General features: G+C 44.3%; 2 protein-coding genes across 5 annotated transcripts in view; one reads left to right on the forward strand and one right to left on the reverse strand.

Annotated features, from left to right (window-relative positions):
- Positions 1–7,116, reverse strand: part of LOC144717860 (oxidation resistance protein 1-like) — a 117,322-nt gene extending 110,206 nt beyond the window's left edge. Inside the window, exons 1-2 of one of the 4 annotated variants that reach the window (XM_078593579.1) lie at positions 6,960–7,116; positions 6,702–6,800 (exon numbers count right to left, since the gene is read on the reverse strand). The gene's annotated coding sequence lies outside the window, so the exon portion shown is untranslated. Of the gene's footprint in view, positions 1–6,701 lie in introns of all 4 variants that reach the window. The other 3 variants (XM_078593581.1, XM_078593578.1, XM_078593582.1) reach the window with 3 other exon arrangements.
- Positions 7,117–7,684: 568 nt separating this feature from the next.
- Positions 7,685–24,850, forward strand: part of LOC144717861 (uncharacterized) — a 35,872-nt gene continuing 18,706 nt past the window's right edge. The window contains exons 1-5 of the mRNA XM_078593584.1: positions 7,685–7,872; positions 8,020–8,095; positions 11,418–11,625; positions 13,937–14,005; positions 17,326–17,402. Of these exons, the coding sequence (XP_078449710.1) occupies positions 8,036–8,095; positions 11,418–11,625; positions 13,937–14,005; positions 17,326–17,402 (414 nt within the window). The 5' untranslated portion in view covers positions 7,685–7,872; positions 8,020–8,035. The remainder of the gene's footprint in view (positions 7,873–8,019; positions 8,096–11,417; positions 11,626–13,936; positions 14,006–17,325; positions 17,403–24,850) is intronic.

Consider the following 24,850-nt stretch of genomic DNA (forward strand, 5'->3'; position numbering starts at 1 on the left):
TAAATTGTTCAAACCCTGGAGAGGGTCCGTTGATGTGAGCATCCGCTTGGGGCGGCAGAGTTGATTTGTACATCCCTCCCGCCTTAAGCCATTCATCGCTCCGCGCGAGTTCGTGCCATCTCCACACCGCAGGGGGCAAGTGTCAGGTGTGTTCGACGAGCCGAGAGTGATCTCATTCCGCCCTCAGGTGCTGTGCGCCTGACGTCCCCCAAGCATCCGCCTGCGCCATCTTCACTGGGTTCAGGAGAGGAGGACCCGTCGACCCGGCCTACCGCTCCTCGTAAGGAGCCGGGTTCGACGGGACATTTGCACATTCCCCCCGGGACCTCCAGGATGAGCGAGCCCACCTCCCCTGGGGGCCCGGCCACAGACTCGTTCAAAGACTCGGTTTTCGTGATCCCCATGCACACAAGCTCCCACACTGTCAGTTGGTTGTCACGCTCGTTGGGTCATATCGGCTATTGGCTGAACCTAGCCATTATTGTGCTTGCGGGCATTGTTAAATCGTGAAGGTGGGAGGTGTGCGTGATGGAGGGGATTCCGAGCGTTCGTGTGTTTTCGGGGTTTTTTTGCATGTTGTTGTTCGGAGCTTACACCCTTTTTCCCCATCGATTGTGTACATTTGTTAATAGTGTAATTATTCCTCTTAGGTTCTTTCGGTAAAGTCACGTAGGTATATAATAAAATAACTCACGACGTTTCGGGCGCAACACAAGTGTCCATCATCAGGTGGGAAAGTATGGTCTGCTGCTGAGGCAGACTGTTTTAAAAGGTGATTATTGTAAAGGTGAGTTTGGGTATTTAATTGGTAATTGTTCTTGTTATTGTTGAGGCACACATAGCGTTTTATCACTTTTTTACTCACTCTTTTATCGCCTTACTCACTTAGTTCGTTTTAAGGGGGAGTTGACAGCCAGGACAGCTGTGTGTTACGAAGGGGGGGGGGGGGGTGATGTAGTGACATCGCGGATGTCACTGTATGATGCCGGCCCTAGAGGGGCACGGCGTACGATGTACTCGCATAACGGACATGACGTATGAAGCAACATCGTGAATGTCACCGAACAATGCCGGCTCTAGCAAGGCACGGCGTGCGATGCACCGTCATCGCGGACACCCCGTAGGTGGGTGTAGTACTAGCCCTAGTGAGGGCTTGGTGAGCGCTGGGATAGCGCAGTGGCACCACGCGTGGCGTGCAATGCTGTCTCCTACCGGAGGGAGTGGAAGACTGTCAGCCAAGGGACAAGGTTAACCTGGGCCATGGCACTCTGGTTGACCCCAAAGGCACGTGACCGGTAAAGTCTACATGGGGCCCCAGGTGGGGGCTAGGGAGTGGTTACGGGCCGGGGGGGAAAGATCCAACGGGAAGGGTCGAGAGAGAGCCAGGACTCTCTAAAAGGTGGGCGTGGCCAAGGGCGGGGCCGGCCACGACCCGGGAGCATACAAGCGGGGTCCCCACAAGGACCGGGGTTCAGCATTGCTACCATCATCTGAAGATCTACGTTCTATATCGAAGAAGAGTCTCCAACAGGTGGACCCGTACCCGAGCCGAGGTCCGGTCCATTGTAGTTAACTCCCAGTGTGTTAGTGTAGTTTAGCCGGGTGGTCCACCACCCTAGGCTGTAATCTGGTAAAGGGGCAGCTACCCCTTTGTGTATTACATGTTGGTGTAATGAATGTGTTGCCTCTAAGAAGTACGTCTGCGACTCAGTTGAATCCACTACACACGTACCAAAAAATAAAGTACAACATTTGTTCTAATTTCTAATTTCTTCATTGCTGTACTTTTATTTATTTTGCTTTCATCATTTTGGTCAAGGGTCCCTTGAGGTCTTACCTTGCTAATTAAACATGAAATGAAAAAATGTTGACATATTCTTAATACCACATTGCAGATGGTTCTTAAATATGTTTGTATCTATATATATACCAACAGCCTGAATGCTCTTTGAATGTAACCGACCATCTGACCCTCCACCCAACCAAACTTTTTTCTAATATAGTATATGATAGCAAGATAGTGTATCCCACGCATTTGTGTGGGACACACGGCCAAATCAGAGGGTGGGTGGGGAGCGTGATGCATGAACCCGGTTCAACACTGTGGAATGCGGTGACATCATCACCATGCACTTTCCCGCACGCCAGTAATCCAGGCAGAAATCCAGCCAGTAAAACCTTTTTTTTTAATAAAGTGATATGATAAACAAAAATGCATTATTTGGTCACAAATGAGATGTAAATTCAAACAGCAGTTGGAGAATGTTGCCAAAATAAATTATATTTCTATATCATATTTACTACCTATATTTAGAGCAAGCCAATATGAAATGCCAAATCAAATACTATCTTATTTGTATTTGATGACAGCATAAGTCAGACAGTATTTCAATATCCTTGTCATTGAGGTTTATGGAAACAAGATAAAGCCGTCACATAGTTGGATAAACGCCTTCAATTAGGCTTTAAGCATTACATCATCATGATTCTGATTAAGCGTGGGTGTGAAGTGACTGTCAGCTGTATTTATGCGATTAAATTAATAACTTCATATACATTTACTTACACAGTCCACATTGTGTGATCTGGAATAAAAAAAATAGGAGGAATATTCCACATGTACTAAAGTCATTATTTCGTCCATGGCCAGACTCAATTCTGTATCCACACATGTCAATAAACGCCCACTATTGTAATAAGAGCCTAAAATGTGAGATGAGTGGCAGAATAATAAGGTTTTATTCTGAAATAAGTTAAATGGTTCATTATAATATTAAAGAGTATTGCTCCATTTACACATCCATGATATAGTGATAGGGTAATACCAGAATATGACAAAAATCAGACATGTTTTTCGCAAATGTGGGATGTGGCAGATGAAACTATCTTTACATATTAATGATGTTGATACCACCAGTTTGGACGACCTTTTCAATACAAACCTAACCGCAAATGAATCAATTAAAATTTCAATGTAAATGACTGACAGTAATGTAGCTAATTCATGAATATGAATGGTTAGAGTATGAAAAACGTGACAAATATATTGCCCCTGATTTATGGCAACTATATAAAATGCATGGAATTTTATCTCAAACTAAAGTATAATTGAAGTGGATTTTTTTTTTACTTGACTGTTGTTTAATGACAATTCAACTGTGCTAATCATCATTTAATTGTTTACAGCAAAGCTTCCCAGCAGCAACACGACATAGCAGACAATACATGTAGTGAACAGTCCCTAACGTTTTATATATACAGTACGTATTGTATGCACATATAATGTAATGTATATTTTTGAACAACAGTAAAATGAAATATTGTCTACTGTATATGGATATTTAGCAACTCCAGTCCTAAGTCAATATCCCAGGCTTCCACGCAGGCTTGCAAATCACCACATGCATGTAATGTATATAACAGTAATTACCTAATGCAGTGCTGTATTGGATATAAGAGAATGTAAAACATGGGCCATGTCAGAAACCTGAAACATGATGATCCCCGGGGATAGATGTTAAGCTTGTAATTGTGCCATAGCCATATACACTATTATATGCATTACATTAATATAATTACATACTACATATTAAGCATTCATAAATGACATGTGTATGTGCAAAAAAAAATGTATTCGAATTGCTTTTATAATTAGCCTTTCATTCTGATTGTGTTCCTTCAATGTTTTAATACAGTAAATGTCAAATGCAATGAATATTTAAAAGGGTCTTTAATTGAAACAACATTAGATGATTTATCCCGAAGCCTGTCAGCATGCAGCCACTGACACCAGGCACCTTCTCTGTTTAATGGGCCTCTCTTATCGGAGGCCATCTCTTTTGTTGGACAGATGAAAGACTTGGGAACAATAGCATAGAAAGTCAATAGCATGAATGAGTTTCTTGCACTGTAGAGGTGATGTTGTAAAAGGCACATCAACATAAGCATTGCCTTGTTGCAATACTGCAGTCAATGCAGAGGTAAACATTGACCGTAAATGTTTTGAGAGCCTAGGATGATATTTATCTTGTGCTGTATAAAGTTCATGGGCAGTCATCTATTTGACTATATCATTAAATTGACAGTGCTAAACACATGCAAGGAAAAAAATGCTCTGATCAGCATAGCCTCTAAATCTGGCGTTCCTTACACAGGTTATTATTGATTATACAAAAGTGCCTTTGAAGATATTAAATATATAATTAATGCTTCCATTTCAAACCTAAATTGCTCAAAAATATCAAGGTTTCTAACGTGTGGTTATACATTATACGCACATTTTATTGGTTTTCTAAACATTGCTTTGCATACTCTTTGCTTCTTTTGGTAAAGTCATGTAGGTGATTTATTTTATACCTACGTGACTTTACCCAAAGAACCAAAGAGTATGGATTCCTGCAGTCACGAAATCTTCAAATCAAGATTGCTTTGCATGATTATTCGAGTACAGTATTGTATAGCGCTGATGATTGTGATCCTGAATTTCCATTCTGAGCTTATATCTCAGCTCACGTCTCTGCACGTTACGGCTAGTTTATTCTGGAATCTGTGTTGTGTTCTTTCTCTCCCTTCGGTCTCTCAGTGCAATACCAGGGTCAGAAGACCTCATGGGGAAATCTATGGCAATGCCTGAACCGCCTCCATACAGCAAGTCCACAGGGGGACACTTTTAATAGCACAGTGAATTGTTTTGACACCATAGCGGAGTGTCACGATGTACACAGCTAAGTGTTTTAATGCTACAGCAGTGTTGGCAAGTCTTCGGCAGAGTGTGTTCAAGCCAGTGGTCGTGTTTGGAAGCCTACAGTGCAGTGTTCTGATGTGACAGGGGAGCTTTTGTGAGTATATAGTGAGGATTTCATTACCAAAGTAGGGCGCGTGAGACCGTGCACTGTACAGGGGTCGGCTACTTGCAAACCCATCGACCAAGCCTAGAACGTTACCGACCTGTCTGCCGCAAAGAGCTGACAATAACATCTGCTCCTGGCGTCGTATGCTAGAATAAGTAATATTTAAAAATACTTTTTTTTAAACACGCTTTTATGAAATGCACCGTACTCGTAATGGCAGAACTGCACGATTTCAGGAAGTGGCCGCGAAGCTTGCCACAACGTAAAGGGGCCGTGGTGATTTACAGCCAACGTCAGTTGAGCGTGGACAATTCAACCCAAGCCGAAACATATAAAAATGAATGTTTAAAAATAGATGTAATGATAGAATATAGTATTGTCATCAGCATGACATAAGTATACCAAGTTTGCAGTCGATACCACATTGGGAAGTGGGTTAAAATCGAGTTACAATATTTGAGGATACGTCAACAGAGTGAGTTAAATAAAAGCGTGTAAAAAGAGCCGTGCACAGCTGGCAATCTTAAGCACCATTCAATTGATCGTGCAACTAGAGAGCCTGTTCCCACAAATGGTCATCAGTGGTCTGACTACGTTGGTATGACGGATCCAAAATGACGGAGTGCAATTCCAAGCAGGAACGTATCTGTGTACTTCATTGATTACCCTACGTGGGGGGCATTGAAACCAAAAGAACACATTGGATAAGGTTACCATTATAATTATTATGTTAGCCGGTGGGAATAGGGAATTGTATTGGCCAAGTCTCATTACCGGTTGTGTCCGAGATGCTGTTACAAGATGCCTCTCTGTAGACCCAACCCAATGAATGAAACACGCCCAAGAACTGCACAAGGAAGTGAAGGTATCGTCACACCACGGGGAGCTAATGCACTGTACTTGTCACTTGTTGGTAAGTGGTAAGAAAGTTAGACACTTTTATAGTCAAAGGGGGAAAAAAGTCCCGTACGGTGGATAGCAGGTGCTTGTGTAATTAAAGAAGTGGTAATTTAGTGATAATTGTGTAACTTTTAAGCCGACCTAGGGTGGTAAATGCAATTGTTCACACATGCACAGCTGGTGTTTAAATACAGTAGCCATGGACATCTATAAATTGTATGATTAAGATAAATTAATACCGTAAACACATTTTCTAGCCAACCACCATCACCAACCACCACCACCATCACCACCAACAACCACCATCATCACCACCACCAACAACAACCACCACCAACCACCACCACCAACAACCACCACCACCATCACCTACAACAACCACCTCCATCACCAACAACCACCACCACCATCACCAACAACCACCACCACCATCACCAACAACCACCACCACCCACCACCATCAACCACCACCATCACCACCAACAACAACCACCACCATCAACAACAACAACCACCACCATCACCAACAACCACCACCACCACCCACCATCACCAACAACCACCACCATCACCAACAACAACCACCACCATCACCACCAACCACCACCATCACCAACAACCATCACCACCATCACCACCAACCACCACCATCATCAACCACCATCACCAACAACAACCACCACCACCAACGACCACCACCATCACCACCACCACCACCGATTCGTCCTCAATTTCCTCAACTCCATCAGCGCGCACCGCGCTCGCCACGTTGGCACAACGAAGCGCGGTGCCTGTCACCCTCCAAATGGTCAATGAATGGAGAACAAGACACTGACGACATCGCCTTGAGGTAGCGAGCACAAGTTTAGCCGTAGCAACTTATTATATCTGTGAACACGGCGTGAATGATGTCAAATGGTCTGGTGATGACGGGGAGCGGACACCACTGACCGTCTGTTCTGCGGCGGCTCAGGGGGATCCCTTCCGCTGCGATGCTGCTCCCATTGGAACGCCGTCAAGCACCATCTCCTTGTCCCCGTGTCCTCTTCCCTAGTGACAAGCTGACATTAGGGGACCCCCCCCACCACCCCTAGGTGACAAATGAAAAACAAAACTGCGCCCCGAGACGCTTCGTTACGCTACAGGGCGCAAGGTAAAACAACAAGCGGCTGTACCCTTACTGTAATTGTATTAGATAGTAATTAGTACCTTGTCTTAAGCGACTCTCTGTGCGGCGGGGGAGAGGGGGGAGAGGCGTGTTGGGGAGAGACGAAGATACTTTTTTTGCCAATCAATGTGTTTAGACGCACGATACAGCGAGTCGATCGCGGACTCGCACGCGTGAAATAAAACTGAGGGGAAAGTGTGGGGGGGGGAGGGGCAATCTTGGCCACGCCCATAACCACCCCCCATGGCCACGCCCCCCCCCCACGCCTTCCCCCCTCTCAAGCCCCCCCCCCCCACACGGCCACCCCCCCCCACCCCCTCCTCCTCGTGTTCGTCATCACTCAATCCGCGTCGCGCGTTTTTTTGTGTCTCCCCCTCCACCCTCTTACCCCGCCCCCCCCCTTCCTCCTCTCTCCTCCCGCTCTGCTAACAACGAGGGGAGGGGGAAATTAATCTTCCGGAAGAAGGTAGAGAGGTCTTCTGGAAGTCGGTAGTGATCTTCTGTAAGAGGTAGTGATCTTCCGGAAGAAGTAGTGATCTTCTGGAAGAGGTAGATCTTCTTTGAAACGTAAACAATACTTTTTTTAAAGCCCGCCCCCCGCCCCTATTCGCTCCGCCCCCCCCCCCTGGCCCAACCCCACCCGCGGTCACATCCGCGATCTCATTGGCTGTTGCGTTAAAGTTGCTTGGCTACTATTGGTTGAGATCGCCGCTAAGCCACGCCCTTACTATTTAAGCCCCTCCTTCTCGTTCACCATTCGCTCCGCCCCCCACGGGTAGCGGCCACGTGAAATTGTTAAAAACGTGGCGCGGTACAGTGCACTCTGTCCGGTCTAAATGAATGGATGCGATGCATTTATTTTAATTGATTTGTTTTTACTTCTTCCATTTTAATTAGACAAGGATTGTGCGTCGTCTCCGTCCGGTTGAATTCGTCCGGCGACCAACGTTGACGGTAGTTTCACGTTGAAAGCTGTTGCACGTTTGCCGTACTGTATTTCCGTATATCCACGTTGACCGTCGTTTCTTGCCGGTCGGTTGTAATTCGTCTTAATTGTCAATTATTTTGCTCGCTTCCCTTTATAAATATATTTACATATAGAGGCTGCTGTTTTGCAATGGCGGTCACGAAAAGAAAACCTACCCAGGACAATTCGTCGAAAATTGAAAATGCCAAGGTAATGATGAGTGGTGTAAGCACACTGCAACACCGTAAACGGGTGAACGTGCAGCCCTGATCTCTAGAGAGCCCCTTCTAAAGGGCGTTTGGCCTACTCTTCCACGATGGACAGACACAGGCTGGGCGATAAAACTGATAAAAACTTGCAAATTGTTTCAATTTCCGCCCCAGAAGATGGAACCGCTGACCTGGATTGCAACACTACTGTGCTAACCATTCCACCACGGCCGCATCCCTCCACAGAGTATAAGCTAGTCGACAACCGTAACATACTGAGAACCATCATGGGACTAATTTACACCAGACACCCCTGGCTTAAGATAAGCTATGAAGATGATTAAAACATTGTATGGGTCTCCTTTGGAAAGGAAAGGTTTGCGTGTGGCTTTTCACAATATTGTTTATACGATTGTATGTGCAAATTGAGGAATTTAAGTAGAATTTTGCACTTGGATATTACGTGGGTGGGCAACCAAAATCCATGAAACCGGTGCTAGAGCCTTCAGCTGGTTGGCAACAGATGGCAGTGGAGAAATATCCATTGTACTGGGCTATGTGAACATATTCTATGCTCCATGCCTACACGAACCCGCGCTGACGATGAGCCTGAAAAAGTATAGTGCACGTAACCCACACGGTTTGTCGATTGGGGAGGGTCCCCATCCTTGAGTAGATTGGTAAAAGTCTGTGCATGTCCACGTAGGCGAATAGAACATACCAGAGGTGGGACAAAGTCATTGTTATGCAAGTCCAAGTCGAGTCGCAAGTCATCAAATTCATGACTCGAGTCTGACTCGAGTCCAAGTCACATGACTCGAGTCCACATCTCATAGGTGGGACAAAGTCATTGTTATGCAAGTCCAAGTCGAGTCGCAAGTCATCAAATTCATGACTCGAGTCTGACTCGAGTCCAAGTCACATGACTCGAGTCCACACCTCTGGAACATACAGCTGTAATGACTGCTGAAATGCCATGGCTGGGATATGAGTCGATTGAGCGTGAGTGCGCATAACTGTGAGAACACAAGTTCAAATCCTGACCAGGGTAAACTTGACCCTCACATCATCTTTGTCATTCCTCCGGTGTCGTTAAATTTTAATGAACCACTAACCCAGCGAGGCTGCACCATATGATGGTAATACCAAAAAAATTAACCCGTAAAAACAAAGTTTTTCACTATAAATCCTTTATATGCGTGGCGGCTAGAGTCCTCTCGTCCTCTGGCTTGAGATGGCTGCCACCTATGGGTCAGATGATTGCATTGCACCATTAAGCAATTGGTAATTAAATATAATTTATTTTTTCCTAAAAAGTGTAAAGTTATGGAAAAACATTTTCACGAAAATAAATTGTCACGCACAACGAGTCTGTGTGCAAAATGTCAGCTCGATTGGATCACGGGAAGTGGGTTAAAAAACGACCGAAAGATTTGCACGGTCGTAAGCAAGCAAGCAAGTGAACTTAATATAAAGGATTTAAAAATGGATGTACTTTGGATGGGATAGGCCCAGTTCTCGTTTGAGCAAAAATAAAGTACTTTCAATGAAAAGCTCGATCGATGTATATTTTAATTGGCATGAGAAGGATGTGACAGGATGTCGAGCAGGTAGTCTTAATTGCGATGGAAGGTGAACTTGCCAGTGTCATTGGGATGAGGTGATGTTTGGGTGGTCCCAATGTTTAGTGAGAATATACCGTCAAACAGGACATGCCAAGCCCATTCGTATAACGCTTTTGATTTCAGCTTTTCATTCTGAATACAATTTAGTACGGTGTATCTCAGTTTAGACTACAGATATCTGACTTTATAAGACGCAAGTCATGAACACATCTTTAAATACACATTGCATGAAGGAATGGCTTTTGGTCTGGTTACTGCATCCTTGCGTTTTGATTAAACATTGTCCATGAATGCCAAGATCAAACCTGGCCTTTCAGGTTTTGAAACATCCATTACTGTTTCTATGCTAGCCATGCATGTCTTATTCATACGCATACATTTTTAATCCGTTCACAATATGTTTGGGGCGACCGCGTCACCCGGCATGACGCACACTCGTGACCCGAACTTTCATTCTGTCACAATTGCCATATTCTCCAAATGATCTCCAGGCTAATAGCTTTGGGAGGCTCACGTCAGCGTGCACATTCCTGTCCATACTCATTCATTGTCCCCCTTTTTCAAAGGGGTCGGTAGGCACGTGATGTCACGAGAGACTGTGGAGCGGCAACTTGACCGTGAATTCCTCATTCTCCAAATGTTGGAAAGCATTCATCCTGTCCTTTGGCAGGTTGTGCGAGAGACACTGCAATTGCTCTCATTCTAAACTTTCACGAAATAACCCCAAACCGTGTTTAGAGGTGATTGAGAACGACCTACGGTTTTGAGCATTTACATTTGTATTTATTATTTTTTTGTATGTAGATTTACAATGTCTGCAATTAAAAGAACCCCGAAAGGCAGATGATTAACGTAAAAAAAACCACATTGCTTGCAGCTGTGCATAATTAATTTTTCAATAAATTTGGTGTAAATTGGATGTTTGCACAAGTTGCCGCCAGCACCTGATGCTGTTACATAAGCCACCAGAATAATGTGTATGCCTACTGTTGTTTCATATTCTTTTTGTCAAAATCCAAAGCATTGATACTGGTGCGTGGAGCCATACAACCCCTCCAATACTCTCAGTCGCTCACGCCCTCCAGAGTGAATTATCTTACGGTCTTCAGCAGCCCTACCTCTCCATCTTATTGAAAGTCTTCCCCTATGGCCTAGTTACCCTTGGTTTATACTTACTGTACTCCAGGATTCTCCTGGGCAGCCTTTCATCTGCTATTCTTAAACATTGAGCCAACCACCTCAGTCTTTTTTGTCTCTCACCACTGACTTTCCTTGAATTCATGGCCTACTGTTTTGTCTCCCTATGATATTTGATTGAGATTCATTCCATTCTACTCCAGCTTACCCTTGCGTGCTCTCATCTCCACTGCCTCCAGTTTACTAACATCAGTTTTATTCAGTGTCGCTCATCACTAATCCATATCGTAAGATTGCTTTAACACTACTCTCGTGCATTCTGGTAGCATATCTTTGTTTTCGTCGGGTTTGTAGCTTCTGTGCTGCTGTTACTATCGCACAACACAGTGTTATAGGTTTTGATTATTTTATTTCTACCTTTGGGACAACAAAAATGTTCTGCAATGTCACTAAGTAGATGTAAATACTACTGTGTGCAAATTGTGCTGCAAAAAGCACCTGCATTTCACGGTCTGAAAAGCGTGGTGTTCATCGGAGAGTGATGGAGCGATCGTGCCCCAGGTTCTGTCCAGGTCACGTGAAACCAGTCGGCAGGGAGAGCGGAGAGGAGGCGAGGGGAGAGAGACGTCAAGCGTGGCGGGAGGGAGTACTCTGAGGCCGCTGTCATGCCTCCTGTCTGTGGGAAAATACGCGCTGTTCTTCCTCTTTCTGCCGCCCTTCCTCAACTACGCCTCTCTGCAGAGAGAGGCCAAGATGCTGAAGCCAGCAGGTACACACGGCATTGTCTTAACTAGAAGCCACCTGTCTCTTCCACGATACCACCGAGCCGCATTGGGGACATGACGAGCCAGCCCAACGCAGCCCAGGAGACACCAGGGTTAGTTGTCCCTCTGGAAGCTGAGCTGTGGCACTGACGTCACACGCAATTAATCATTGGAAACGCTTGTAGATGACATGGTGTCACAGTGTCTGTGCAGTGTACTGACACGTCGTATGAAATAAACACGGCATTAGCTGCCCTACCTCTAGTCCTGCTTGGGCCCAAGCCAGATTCATGTCTTGGTGTGAGGCCACTTACATCATGGTTTGGTTCGGGTTCGGCATGGAAAATAGGCAGTGGAAAAACATGTGTATAATGAGGGTAACGCTCTGTCTCAGCTCAGATGTGCCCAGTTGAATGGGACATGCAATTGACACAGCCTAGCTGCCTGGGTATTTTTTAAAGGACTGCACTACTAGTGGGACTCAGGTCCATCAAGAATGGTTGTTTAGTCTCATCTGCGCTGTATTCAACCACCACACTGCAGGTCAAAACATCTCATTTTGCTTCATTGCACGCACTGCTCGACTTTGGAATTCCCTCCCATCGCCTTCTTTTTTCAAGGTCTCATAACCTTGCTCAATCGAAGAAATATATTGAATTTTAAGCATTACACATTTAAATGTGCTGTTTGTTGAAGTGCCTTACATAAACTGTAGAACAACGATACGTTACATAGATAATGCCGGGTTCTTTTGTCCGAAAAAAATTCCGCCCCTTGCATTGACAAGAAAATCAAATCAATTTACAGGCAAACGCAATTTTTATTAATTGAGCAAGGCATTGTGATTTTCCGCTCGTAGTAAAGGTTGTTATTAATTTACAGAAAAATTACGTGGTTTTTCGTGTCCCCTGAGATGAACATGGCAGTGGCGCGCAATAAATAAAGTCCGTGTAAAGAAATCCACCGGATGCTATTTTAAAACCCTATGAGATTACCTTGCGGCAGTAGTCCCTTTATTGACTTCAAATTTGGAGGCAAAATATGTTTAGCATTTCACCCAGGGCTACTGAAATACAAGAGCGCTCGGTGAAAAGGTTTCTGATTCGGTATCATTGCCACTAGTTACCATTTAATTATTCATTTGAGAGGTGCTCTGGATTCCAGCTTCAAACGAAGCCAGGATATATTGGGCTACATTCGCCTATCCTCAAAATACCAATGAGTATCCAGATAAAGGTTGTCTTTATTAATACCAGATGAGAGACCTATGCATCTATATTGAAGAAAGCAAAGGTCATGAAATGCTGTTTTTTTATTGCACCTCTGCTCATATTTTTTTTGTTATTGGATGCTCAGATGCTCCGATTGCAGGATGGTATTCCAATGTAGACCCGACTACATTCATCATTTTTTCCCCCTTTATACCGTATGTGAGCGCATTTTCTCTAGACTGAACATGCAAGTTTTGCAATTTGGTGGAGCCAGAGTGGTTTGTGCACTGCGGTATGACAAAAGGGCTATACATTATACTTTTAATATTCACCTTTTAAACAATTAATATATTAGTCAACCCACTGCTGGATGAAGTCCTCCACACGCCACAAATTTGTGGTGGTTATTTGACCGTACTTTACCAAACTGGTCGGCATGGGTTGGCAAAGGGAGGCCCCAGGGTTGTTTGGGATATTGCTTGCCACTGATGTTAGTCTTGGCCAAATCCTGGTCCTATGGAAAGACTCGCCCCCACCGTAGGAACGTGGAATTCCCACCACTGACTGGCTCAGGGCGGCGGTAACAGCAGCTGAGTGGCAGAGCAGGCTCAATTGTGCTATTAAACCACGTTGACTTGTATTTTACATATGCATGTTTCTTACACATGCATGCGTTTATTTGTTGCAACGAAGTAAATTTATCTTTGCTTCAAGTAAAAAATGGCCGACGAGCTCTTGTTGTGTGTTGCGTCATTCCGATGACGTACGTGTATGTCATCAGTTTTCACGTACGTCGTCGGAACGGAATCGGAAGAAAAACGCACATAAAATAACTTTATCGGTACCAAGGCTCCCACAAGGCCATGCGGTAGGGCGTGTGGCACAGTTTGGAACCAACGGTCATAGAGTGCGGTCGTGTCGCTACAGTTCTCTGCGGTGAGTACATTGTGTTTATAAACAACAGTGCTATGCATCTCTAAAAAATGAACGCTAACCGCTTGCACTTTCCGATATTCTGCGGTGAATGGGACCCACCCTGCAATTTGCAGTCGTCTCGGAACGGGAAATGGTTAATAACATGCTCGACAATCTGCGTGCTCTGCAGGGGAGGTGCTTGACATCGGGCTGGGCCAACAGCTGTACATGAGCTGTCTAGGAAGCGGCATTCCAGTTGGTAAGCGGCTCGCACCGGCTGACTTCACGTTGAGGTGTACACCTCTCTTGCCTTAACGACACGTTGGGCGTCGTGTAACTTCTCGCTATATCAATTACAAAAACACTATCTCCTGTAAGTGCGTGTAAGTAAAAAAAAAAGAGGCTATTTCGCGTTACACGCTGTGCGCCGTAGGATCTTGTAACAGTGTACCCTGGGGAATCTTATCCTCAGTTAGTGGTGCGGTATCGAATGAAAACGGACGCAAAAAGTTTGTGCAAATACTGTGAGTGGTACCTTTATCCAATACATGCCATATTTGTGCATTATTCCCAGCTTCTATTTGCTGCTAAAAATGTGATAACAATTAGCAAAATTTCACTCTGCAATGCATGTGAGGTATGGTTTATAATAATGGTTGGTTTGTTTCTACTTTTTTAAAGTGTCTGCTGGATAATTCCCATTGCGGCCAGAATCAATGTTCATTGGCAAACTGAAAATCTGTATTTTGAACTGATGAGACCTCATCAATGTGCTTGTGTCTATTCAACACTGCTTACTGCCGTCAGATTATCTTTGATGGGATTGTGTTGATTCTGCAGCAAACGTTGTGGTCATTCCTCTTGCTAGAAATTAGATTAATGCAGCAATATTAATGTTGAACTCAACTCTTGTAAGCATGAATCTGTGCATTAAATTACTGTCGAGAAATATTTTTGAGTACTAATACAAAATTCGGCCAAATTTGAAAAGTTTACCACAAATTACTTTCTTGGAATTAATGTTGGAATCATCACCCCCTGCTGCAAAACGTTGGCAGAGCCCTCCTGAAAAGGAGCCCTGATACGTATATTGAGGCTTTCCTGGGTAAACAAGAACAATAATGAATGTTTTACATGTTTTTAGAGTCCTTCAAATGTGTGAGCATCTCCATGTGTTTTATGTCACGTATAAAATCTCTCCACTCTTTAGGCCAACCCTTTTCCATGCATTTTTATTTTTGGTGTGTCACTTGTATTCTGATTTATTTTTCCCAGTATGAAGTGCAATATATTTAGCTAAACATATTTTGACATGGATTTGTCAAATAAAATTGATGAAGACAATATGATTCTTTCAGCACATTGTTCGAAAACTTGAAAATCCTACTAAAATATAAATCTATTAATTGGCAGTACATTTGTACTTTCAAAACAATCTATATGCGAAGGTAATAATACATGATTGATATGAAACTGAGCACGTGGATTTCTGCCCTGGATTTGTCAGATACATTTGACGAAGTTATGGAAAGCTTTTGTCAGATTCCCAATGGATTATTAGTTGACGGGCCATGAACCAGATAAATATTGGCATTGCGCAACACTTTCCAGGACATTCATATTCCGTAATGACATTAAATATGAACGAATATGCAAAATCGGCACATTAAACCAGTGAGGCATACTGCGGTTGTTTTGCTATGCAAATTCTGCGTACACATTCAATTTTGAAGTTCTGACAACAGCCTTCAGTGGCGTTCTGTGTGGTGGCGAGTGTGGACAGACGGATGCGCTGATAATCAATCCTGAGGGCTTGTTGTTCATTGCACACCACTTGTCAATGTTTGCAAAGCGTCGCTGGTGCTGTCTTGCATGCAAGCTAGCGCCCAGAGCTGTGAGCACAACAACACACCGTCAGCTTCGTACGAACAAATAGAACGGAAGTCGCCTTGTTAAATTAAGTGACGCAAAGAACGTGTCGCTTGTGTGCTCATTTGCATGTAATTACTGCAATTGGAAAAAGGAAACCTGTTCGGGTAACAAGCAGAACAAATACTGAAAATGGAACCTGCTGACAAGACGTATTACGTTACAGTACATGGCACAGTCGGGATGCTACCATGGTGTAATGGTTACCAGACTCTGGCCTCTTGTCCACCCAGCAAAAATACATGGACACACCTCAGTCGATCGACAGGCCGCGTGTGGTGGGGTAAAGTGTGGGTATCCTCTAGAGGGGCTTTGGAACTAGAGCTCCCTCCATTAGTGGCCCTTCTGCTAGCAGTGCCACGAGCAAGCAATTGCAGGGCCGCACCTTTACATTTGTTGGCGTTAACAGTTTTAATCCACGAGCAGAAAGCTCATTGCACTAAACAACTTTTATAATGCAGGTAAGACCAAAATTTTCAGATCACACTCAAGGGGTAGACGACAAATATGTAAGTCCGATATTAAAAAAGTGCAATCGTAGACATATTCATACATTGTGTGTGTGTGTTTTTTAAGTTTGGTAACCGTAAACATCAATACACTAAATGGCTTTATTTTCCTGGCCTAGAGATGGTTGCCACGTGCTCTGGTTTTCTCAGGATTGTTTTCTTTCGTGTAGCTGTCCTAGGAAATCTGCAAGTCTTCCTAGGGCATTAAATGGGCAATTTTTTTTGTCAGTTGCATAATAATATTCCACTCAAGACAATACATCAGCACACTGTTCACCTGTCTTCCAATATTGTGAGATCCAACGATATCTCCAGGTTGTTTTAACCTCAGAGGTGGCAACTCTCATATACAGTAGAATCATTGTAAAATATTAATTCAATGGCTTGCATTCTGCATTTCAGGAGTGATTACTATTTTTTTATTAAGCACACTTCCTAATGTCACAGAAAAAAATGACAGATATTTTTTTTGCCTAATTTCAAAATGTGTTTTAGTGCTGTCGTGCACCACGGTAAGAACATGTTCAGCTGCACACTCGTGTAAAGCCACACCCTGCGTGCAATCAACATCACGTTAATATCTCACATACTGCGAATCGCTTTCATTTAGGTGCAAGGCAGGTGTAAGATATTAACGAGGCCTCGGTTGCAGGGTGGGGGGGCACTATCTTCGTGGCTCCATATTTGTATATTTGTTATGCCCCGGAGGCGGCTCTGTTCATGCAGCGTCATGCCCGGCTGCTTGTTTTGGTTTTGGATGCCGCGTCGGCGGCATTGCTGCTCCCCGCTGCACATTGCCCGAGGATTCTTAAGAGCTCCTTTGTGGGAAGGCACATTTGCGTGTGAACACGTGCCTGATCGACTGCGCTCGTACATTCCCCTGCCGTGTCATGACAGCGAGGTTTTTGGCACACTTCCTGGAACATAACTCTGCTACGCTGACAGGTGCCAGTAAAATATGCCCTTGGAGGGATGGGAGTTGCCCCTGGTGCAAAGATGCGCTAATGAGTTGGAAAGGCCAGTACAAAAGGAATAACGCTCATTGAGGCTCCGACAAAGGAATGGGGAAGCGGGGGGGGGGGAATAGATACAGCATTGTCCTGAAATGTATAACGCTGCACCTATTGTGTGTCCATTCCAGTTTTGTTTGATGCACCAGCGGGGATGTCTTCCGACATCTGGATTGCAATGCAGAAAGAGCTGTCCTCAATGACCAAGGTACTGAAGTAAACAAACAAAGACGAAGATCCCCTGTATAGCCTTAACAGACTGTTGGGGCAAGTGCTTTTAGCGAGCACATATGAAGGCCAGAATGGCACACGAGGGGATGAGTGGCCAGGAACCACACCCGGCTGCCTAGTGGCAATGTTCACGCACCGTACCAGGTACTCATTTGAGACTGAGTCGACCGAGGGGAGGCCCAGGACTGGTTCAGATAATCGTCACTGGTATTGGCCGTGAGCAGGAATCGAACTCTAGCGATGTGAAGTGTCGAAGGCTCGCTGACAGGAGATCTGGAAACAGACACAGGTGCCATGGGTTGGCTGACTGAGATGACCGGTAAATGCACCAGATATACCCCCTACTGCGACAATGAACAAAACACACAGACACAGGTGGTGTGAGGAAGAAATGTAAGAGCATTCAGTCGTTGTTTTTGCAGGCCATAGCTTTTACAAATCAAGCAGCTTCACTCTGCTTTATGTATGCATGTTGAACTTCTTTCGCACTGTACGTTGCCAACTGTGCTAGTCGTAGGTGCGGGAGAAGGACAACAGACTATACACAAACAGCAGTTTTGAAGAAATTAGTTTTCAATCTAGATTAAAAAGTGCATATCTTCAGTGGCTTCCTAATATCGTCTGATATTAGGAATGGGTTTTGCTTCAACCTTGCCATGCAATTATGAAAATTACAATCGGTCATTGTAATGCACAAGTGGTGTTCACTGTGTAATGACAGGGTGACACCTGCTGGCCTGGGAAGGGATTCACGAGTACGGGCACAGAAGTAACAACCAATCAGAGAAGGAGGTGTATCTAGGGCAAAGGTAACAGGTGGGGTTAACCGAGATGCTCCGGGAACCTGCTCGAAGGTTCCACGAGAGGGCGTGGCTGGAGGCGGGGCCTAGCCACGCCTGGGGAGATATAAGGGGGATCGGACCCGGGGCTTGGGGCTCATGTGTGGGGTCTTGGGTCCAGGCTGCGTCGCTGCTCGCCGACATCTCTCTCCGTTGTCCGGCCACGTGGAAGATCTCCTGCGTGGTTTCCATCGCCGTCATCGTCACGCGCCAACCAGCGGCGTAGCCGAGTGGGCGCGATGGGACCACACCGAGCGATCGGCTGTGTGTGTAGCCAGTGGAGGTGTTAATACCTAGAGTTATACTCAGTGTGAGGAAGAACAAGTGTTGGCCTGTGTTGTGCCCAGTGTGAGTAAATAAAGAAGAAGTACCCTCTACACGACGTGTCGCGGAAGTTGCTCATTACAACTGGAATAACAAACTATGACTCATTCACCAGCTGTTTGTAAATTTGAACCATGGCCAATGTGTGCGGAGCATCAATAGCTCAACATGCCCGTATGAGCCTGTGGCTGAGATGCAGCCTATTATTTTTTTCTAATAATATAATTTGTCTTCAATGCATTTCAAAAATATAACCGCTCACTGTATATATGATTGCGCTTTTAGTTATTTTTTTTTATATTCGGTTGACCTTGCTGTTTTTTTTATTGGCCATGAGAGTTGTTTTTGTTTAGTTTTTCCTCCCCTGTGCTTTACTTTTGAAGTGTTTAATTCATACTCTAACTCATCCGGTGCATTGAATGCTATCTCAAGGGGGCCACTCATCCAAGGAAAATAATTGTGGCTTCAGTCTAGGCCATTGAATACGGTGGGACGACCATAACAGCAGCACATTTTGTGTATTTTATAAAATACTACGCTTGCGATAAATTCCGTTTGCTTATTAAGTGTAATCTTTTTTTATATGACCATATTGATTATTTAATTCCATGCTTTTAATTATCAACTAAGCACATTTGTGTCTTAAGCAAAAATCGACACGTACTTTGAGCACAAAACGCATGCAATACCTTAAAAATGAGGTTTGATAGGATTGAAATAAATAAGTATACAGAATTGCTTAATTATTTTCAACTTGATAAATGCTATCGCCGCAGCTTGTAAGGCGTTTTGCACGTGGCCTTCCTGTGAAGGGAGTCCTTTTATGAGTAATCGATTACTCTATGACCAAAACGCTAGGCCGCTGAAGATAACAGGATTTGAGCAAATATTCATTGCTCTTGTTAAATAAAAGCCGACGGCAGTAGAAGCTGGATGTAAGTTCTTGCATAAGCAGCACATCCGTGCATTACAGTGCTGCGGCACGACGAAGGGCAAATTCTGCTATAAGGCATACTTGTGTATTTGGAAACGCAATCTCAGAGCTGATGTAGTCATTTGGAACCTGATCTGCTTTCGATTGTATTTTAGTTATACTGCAGTAATGGTACCGCAATCGAAGCAAAGTACGTTCGGCACACTTGCCATTGAAATGTATAATTATTTTGTTCATCCACGGTAAAAAAAAATGTGCGATCCGTTAAATATTGCAAACAAAACGCGTGAAAAACGGCACGGGAGAAAATTGGTCGGTCGATTAGTCGACACGCTCGGCGACGACTGCAGTCGGTCAGCCGGCAGGCAGGCCGGCATCTCACGGGGTGCCGGGCTAGGCACGGATGAGCCTGGCCACTCGAGGGTGCCCTGGGGAGGAGACTGCCTCGCACCCCAGGTCCCTTGCCTCGAGGTCAAACCGTTAGCATCCGTCAGCCCACCGTTGCGCGCGCCGACCCGAGGTCAAGCTGGAATATATATACGGAGTGCTTTAAAAAAACGTTAACACTTATATGGGACTATCGTTTTTAATGGATAATACACTGTAACATGATAACATATGCATGTTAATAGCTTCAAAAAGTCAACGAGCCTCCATCATTGTCAACACATGGCTGGAATCTTCTCCACGTGGTTTCCAGAGACCGGAGGCAGCACATTTCTCGTGGTATTGTTGCAAATTCTCAGAAAGTGTTGACATCTTTTTAAGCACCCTGTACATGGTGCCGCAGTCCTCTAGCGGATTGTAAGATTCTCCGCGAGGTAAAGACCCCCCCCCCCCCACCAACTCTGTTAGAGTGATCTGCTCGGACGAGCATTGGGGTGGTCGTCATCTCCTGCTTTACAGCCCTGAGCCAGTGGGGGGAAATTCTGCATTCGTATGGCGATGGGGGAGTCTACAGAGACAACCCTTTGTTTATTTCCCCCTCATTTCATTGACGGGGGGGGGGGTGAGATTTCAGTCGGAGTCAACCCTCATGCAGGATTTGACCTTGCAGCCTTCTGAGCTATGTTGGACTTCGTGCATTAGGAGTGTTTAAAGGTTTGGTGGAAGACACCTAGAGGATTTGAATGTTGATGTTGTCTCGTCTATCATGTCTCCCTATTCTTGCAGTGGGCTATCTATAACTGGATCACCCTGTACATGATGAAGAAAATAAATTAAACGACTAAAATATTTTTTTTATTTTACCAGGTAAGGCCCGTTGAGCTATAGCTATTTTTCAGAAGTGACCTGGCCACAAATGGTAGCTCAACGAAGTGGCTTATCACGTGGAAATCTATAGCAGCCAGTTACCCTGAATGTATATTGATTCTAAATGTGGAAGAAAAAACCGGAGTACCCTGCGAAAAATCCATGCAACCACGGGAAGAACATGCAAATCCTAAATATACAGGCATCAGGGTCGGGATTTAACCCAGGACCTCCTATATACCAGGCGAGGTAGTGAACATCTCGCCACTGGTGCCCCAAGCAAAACGGTAACTTGGTTTGGAGCGTGATTTTGCCAGACCTTGCAAGTGACAAGGACATTGGGTGATTGGCTCTTGGCGAACGGGTCATGTTTGATTCTAGACGGCAGGGACACATTTCCCGTGAAATGAGTTCATAGTTTTATAAATTAGTTCTCCACTCGTCACGAGCCATGTTAGGCCGTTTTTATCGCTTTAACTTGTTCAGTCTTGTCCAAGACCGATGTGATATTGATGTTTTTGGTATTGATTTCTGGCCCCTCCACAGTTAGTTTAATACAGTTTCCGTGATAGTGGATTAGGGAATTCGATACTCCCATTTTCACAATTAATCATTCGACTGCCATACAGAATTGTGGCCCGCTGCATTATGGGCTGGTTGTAATGCTGTTGTAGACTACATTACGGCAGTTGCCCATAACCTAATATATTGACACAGAACTGCATGTTTAGAACACACTCTTTTTAAGTTTCACTCTTTAATATGAGCTGTATCTACCAGGGGTGGAATGATTGATCCCCCAACTCCCGGTGATTCCAAAGCGATTGGTAAATGCCTCTAGTGGCTGCCGCAGAGCCGAGGTGAACCCATTACCTGCAACCTATACAGATCGAAACGCATCGATTCTTGCACTCAATTTGATGCAGCACCTATCACGAGCTTCAACAACTATATTAATCAATGTATTCTTCTACCCCTAATACCTATATATCTTATCTTCCTTACCAAGTCCTCTCATTAAACGTCCGTACCACCGCTTACTTGTAACTGTATAGATACCTCCTTGCGATGTTACCATGGTATAGTGGTTGGCGCACTGGACTTGCAATCCAGAGGTCGCCCCTTAAAATCAGGATCGGAATATTTATTTATCCTGGAGAAAGCCGATGACCTACTAAGCTCTTTTCCACAGGTGTCCAGCAGTGATTTCCCCCTCCTCTGCACACATCTGTCCACCCATAAATATTCAATATCGACAGTTCACGTGAGTTGGGCTCAAGTGTGGATTTTTTAACCTCCTCTAAGGTGTCTGGCCTGCGTGGAAGGGTAGGCCAAACACCCTCTCGAGGGGTTCTCTAAGGCAGGGGTGGGGAACCTTTTTTCTGCCAAGGGCCATTTGGATATCTATAACATAATTCGCGGGCCACACAAAATTATCAACTTAAAAATTAGATTGTTATGTTTGGTCAAACATTTAATTACCTCACCCCTAATGTGATGGCTGGAACTGCTTCTCTTTGGTGAGGCGTGTGATGTTAGCTCGTATTGATGATGTTGCTGCTACTCGCAACTGCTTTTCCAGGTTTGCTCCTAGATTTATTGAATTTCGAGTCCCGTCTGCGGTTGCCTTGGCAGGGCCACACCAAATGATTTTGCGAGCCTTGTATGGCCCGCGGGCCGCATGTTCCCCACCCCTGCTCTAAGGCAATTGCGGGGCCGCACCTTTTACTTGTTACCTCCTTGACGATGTGCGTTAAGTGAGTGAGAGCGCTCGTGACCGTATCGCCCTGTGTGCGCTCAGTGGCCTTGCGAAGGCACTCGTCACATACGTGGTGGGTAGCAACGGGGTAAAAGAGATTCAAGGGAGCGTGCTCACAGGTGTGAGTCGAGACCTCGTAATTAATGATGGCTTCAGCTGAACGAACGCCTTGGAATCAAATTAACACAATCTCCGCCCCCCTCCTTCAGCTCCCCCCACCCTCCCTATCGCGCGATGGAAGACGGCACATTGTGCTCGTGAATGTGACCATATCATTGAAAGAAACTAAATGTGCAGTTGGAGGGATTATCAGAATCAGAATCTTTTATTTATCATGGAGAGATCCGATGAGTTATGAAGCTCTTTGTCACAGATATCCATTAACAGAACAACATGCGATGGAACCCTAAAATGCACCGTGAGAGCCACGCAAATATACGACTTGATGTGACACGATTGTGCCGTTTTAACTGCAATTATGACCAAGTGCATTTACAAATATTGATTTGTACGTGCATGTTTTAAAATCCATTGTAATCCAGTACAATTGCACCATGTAATGGAAAAACAACTTTAATTACCATTATTGTGATCATAGTATTTACTGTTGAGGTTATTAACTAATTAAAATACCAATATTTTTGTGAGCAATTGACTTGTTATGCAAAGTAGTTGACTAGACCGTTGTAGAATGGGAAATCGAATGAGCATTTAGTACATTCACAATTCAGACTAACATGGCCATTAAAAATCTGTGAATTTTCGGAGATGGCCACGAGGTTCAGAGGTTGGATTGCTGAGCTGGCACTGGGTTCAACTCCACACCACCCTGTAAGATTAAACGGGATTCTCAAGTGCAGTGAGTTTATGGTCTCAGCCCGGATACCAATGACGGCACACACACAAAAATCCATGACAATAAATTCAGGTTCTATACTCGGTGTGGCTAAATTGGAGCTCTGAGCAATAATTATTATTGGTTTGACTGTCATTTGACAAACATCGCTGTCAGTGGCAGGGCACGTGGGAAAGGTGCATTGCCTTCACGTGTGGTACAACGGTCCCTTGTAGGAATTTGGAGCGTTTGGTTTTTGATATGCACTCCCATTAATAATAAAAATGACATTCATAACGCGCCAGATTTTACAGACAAGTCAACAAATGGGAGGTGCGGAGCCAAGCTCAGGGCTGCTAGAAAGCCTCACCAAACAGATAGGCCTTTAGTTGTTTTCTTGAAAGTCGGGGGTGCATTTGATGTTGTGGATGTGCAAAGGGATAGAGTTCCACACTGAAGGGGCGACAGCAGAATATCGATGTGTGGCTGTAACGGTTCGAGACCGTGGTGTCTGAAGCAGATTTTGAGTGATGCTGTGTCGGGTTCTGACAAGAAAGGTTGCACTGCTCTGCCCGAGATCCGAATACCTATTTTGTGTCGTGTCGTGACGTGACCACGGATAGCATGATCGAGATGCATTTGTGGAAAAAAGATATTTGTTTAAATCCATATATGTTCGATGACAAACACTTCGAGAGAGGTTCGATTACTCACAATCCAACATAGCGTCCATTATTATGACACACTCTTTGCAACAACAAAAAAGTCCAAAAGTGTAAGTTATGCGTTGACTTTCAGGTGAAAAGTAAGGCTCACAGCCGACAAATAAATCCCACCAAAGCAGCCCCAACGTATTTACCGTTTTTAAAATAATTATACAACACAGGAACACAAAAAGACGATGGCATACAATTTCCAAGTTGGCAGTGTCGATTTGCATAATCTTACTGGTTCCTAGCTGCGATCTCTGAAGTAACAAGAGAAGCAAGAAGATGGAAAATGAAAGAAAGAAAACAATTGTAATGGGTGGAGAGAAGGACAGGATATTAATAGTGGCATGATCAACAAAAGTGGCGATTGGGCACTAAAGTTGGATTGGGAGCAAATGCGCAGAAGGGGACCGAATCTTTCTGTAAGCCATGAACGATCGCTTGCGACAGAGCCCTCTGTGATCAAACGTGTCCACCATTGTTGACTGAAACTCCAGCCATCTCTTTGCTTCGGATTCCGTGTCCATTGTATATATGCACCTCCGATTAGCTAGTTGGAGTTGCCAGAGAAGGACAATAAACTAAACATAAAAAAATATTATTTTATTATATTATATTATTTTATTATGTTTTATTTTTATTATTTTATTACTTCCCTTCTACGTGACTTTACCGAAAGAACCAAAAAGATGAGTTCTAAAGAAATTAAATTACAATCTAGATTATTTAAAAGTGCCTAGTTCCAGTGGCTTCCTAATATCGGAAGGAAG

This window comes from Lampetra planeri, chromosome 4 (assembly GCF_965212315.1).
Source record: "Lampetra planeri chromosome 4, kcLamPlan1.2.h2, whole genome shotgun sequence".
In the NCBI taxonomy this organism is placed as follows: domain Eukaryota; kingdom Metazoa; phylum Chordata; class Hyperoartia; order Petromyzontiformes; family Petromyzontidae; genus Lampetra; species Lampetra planeri.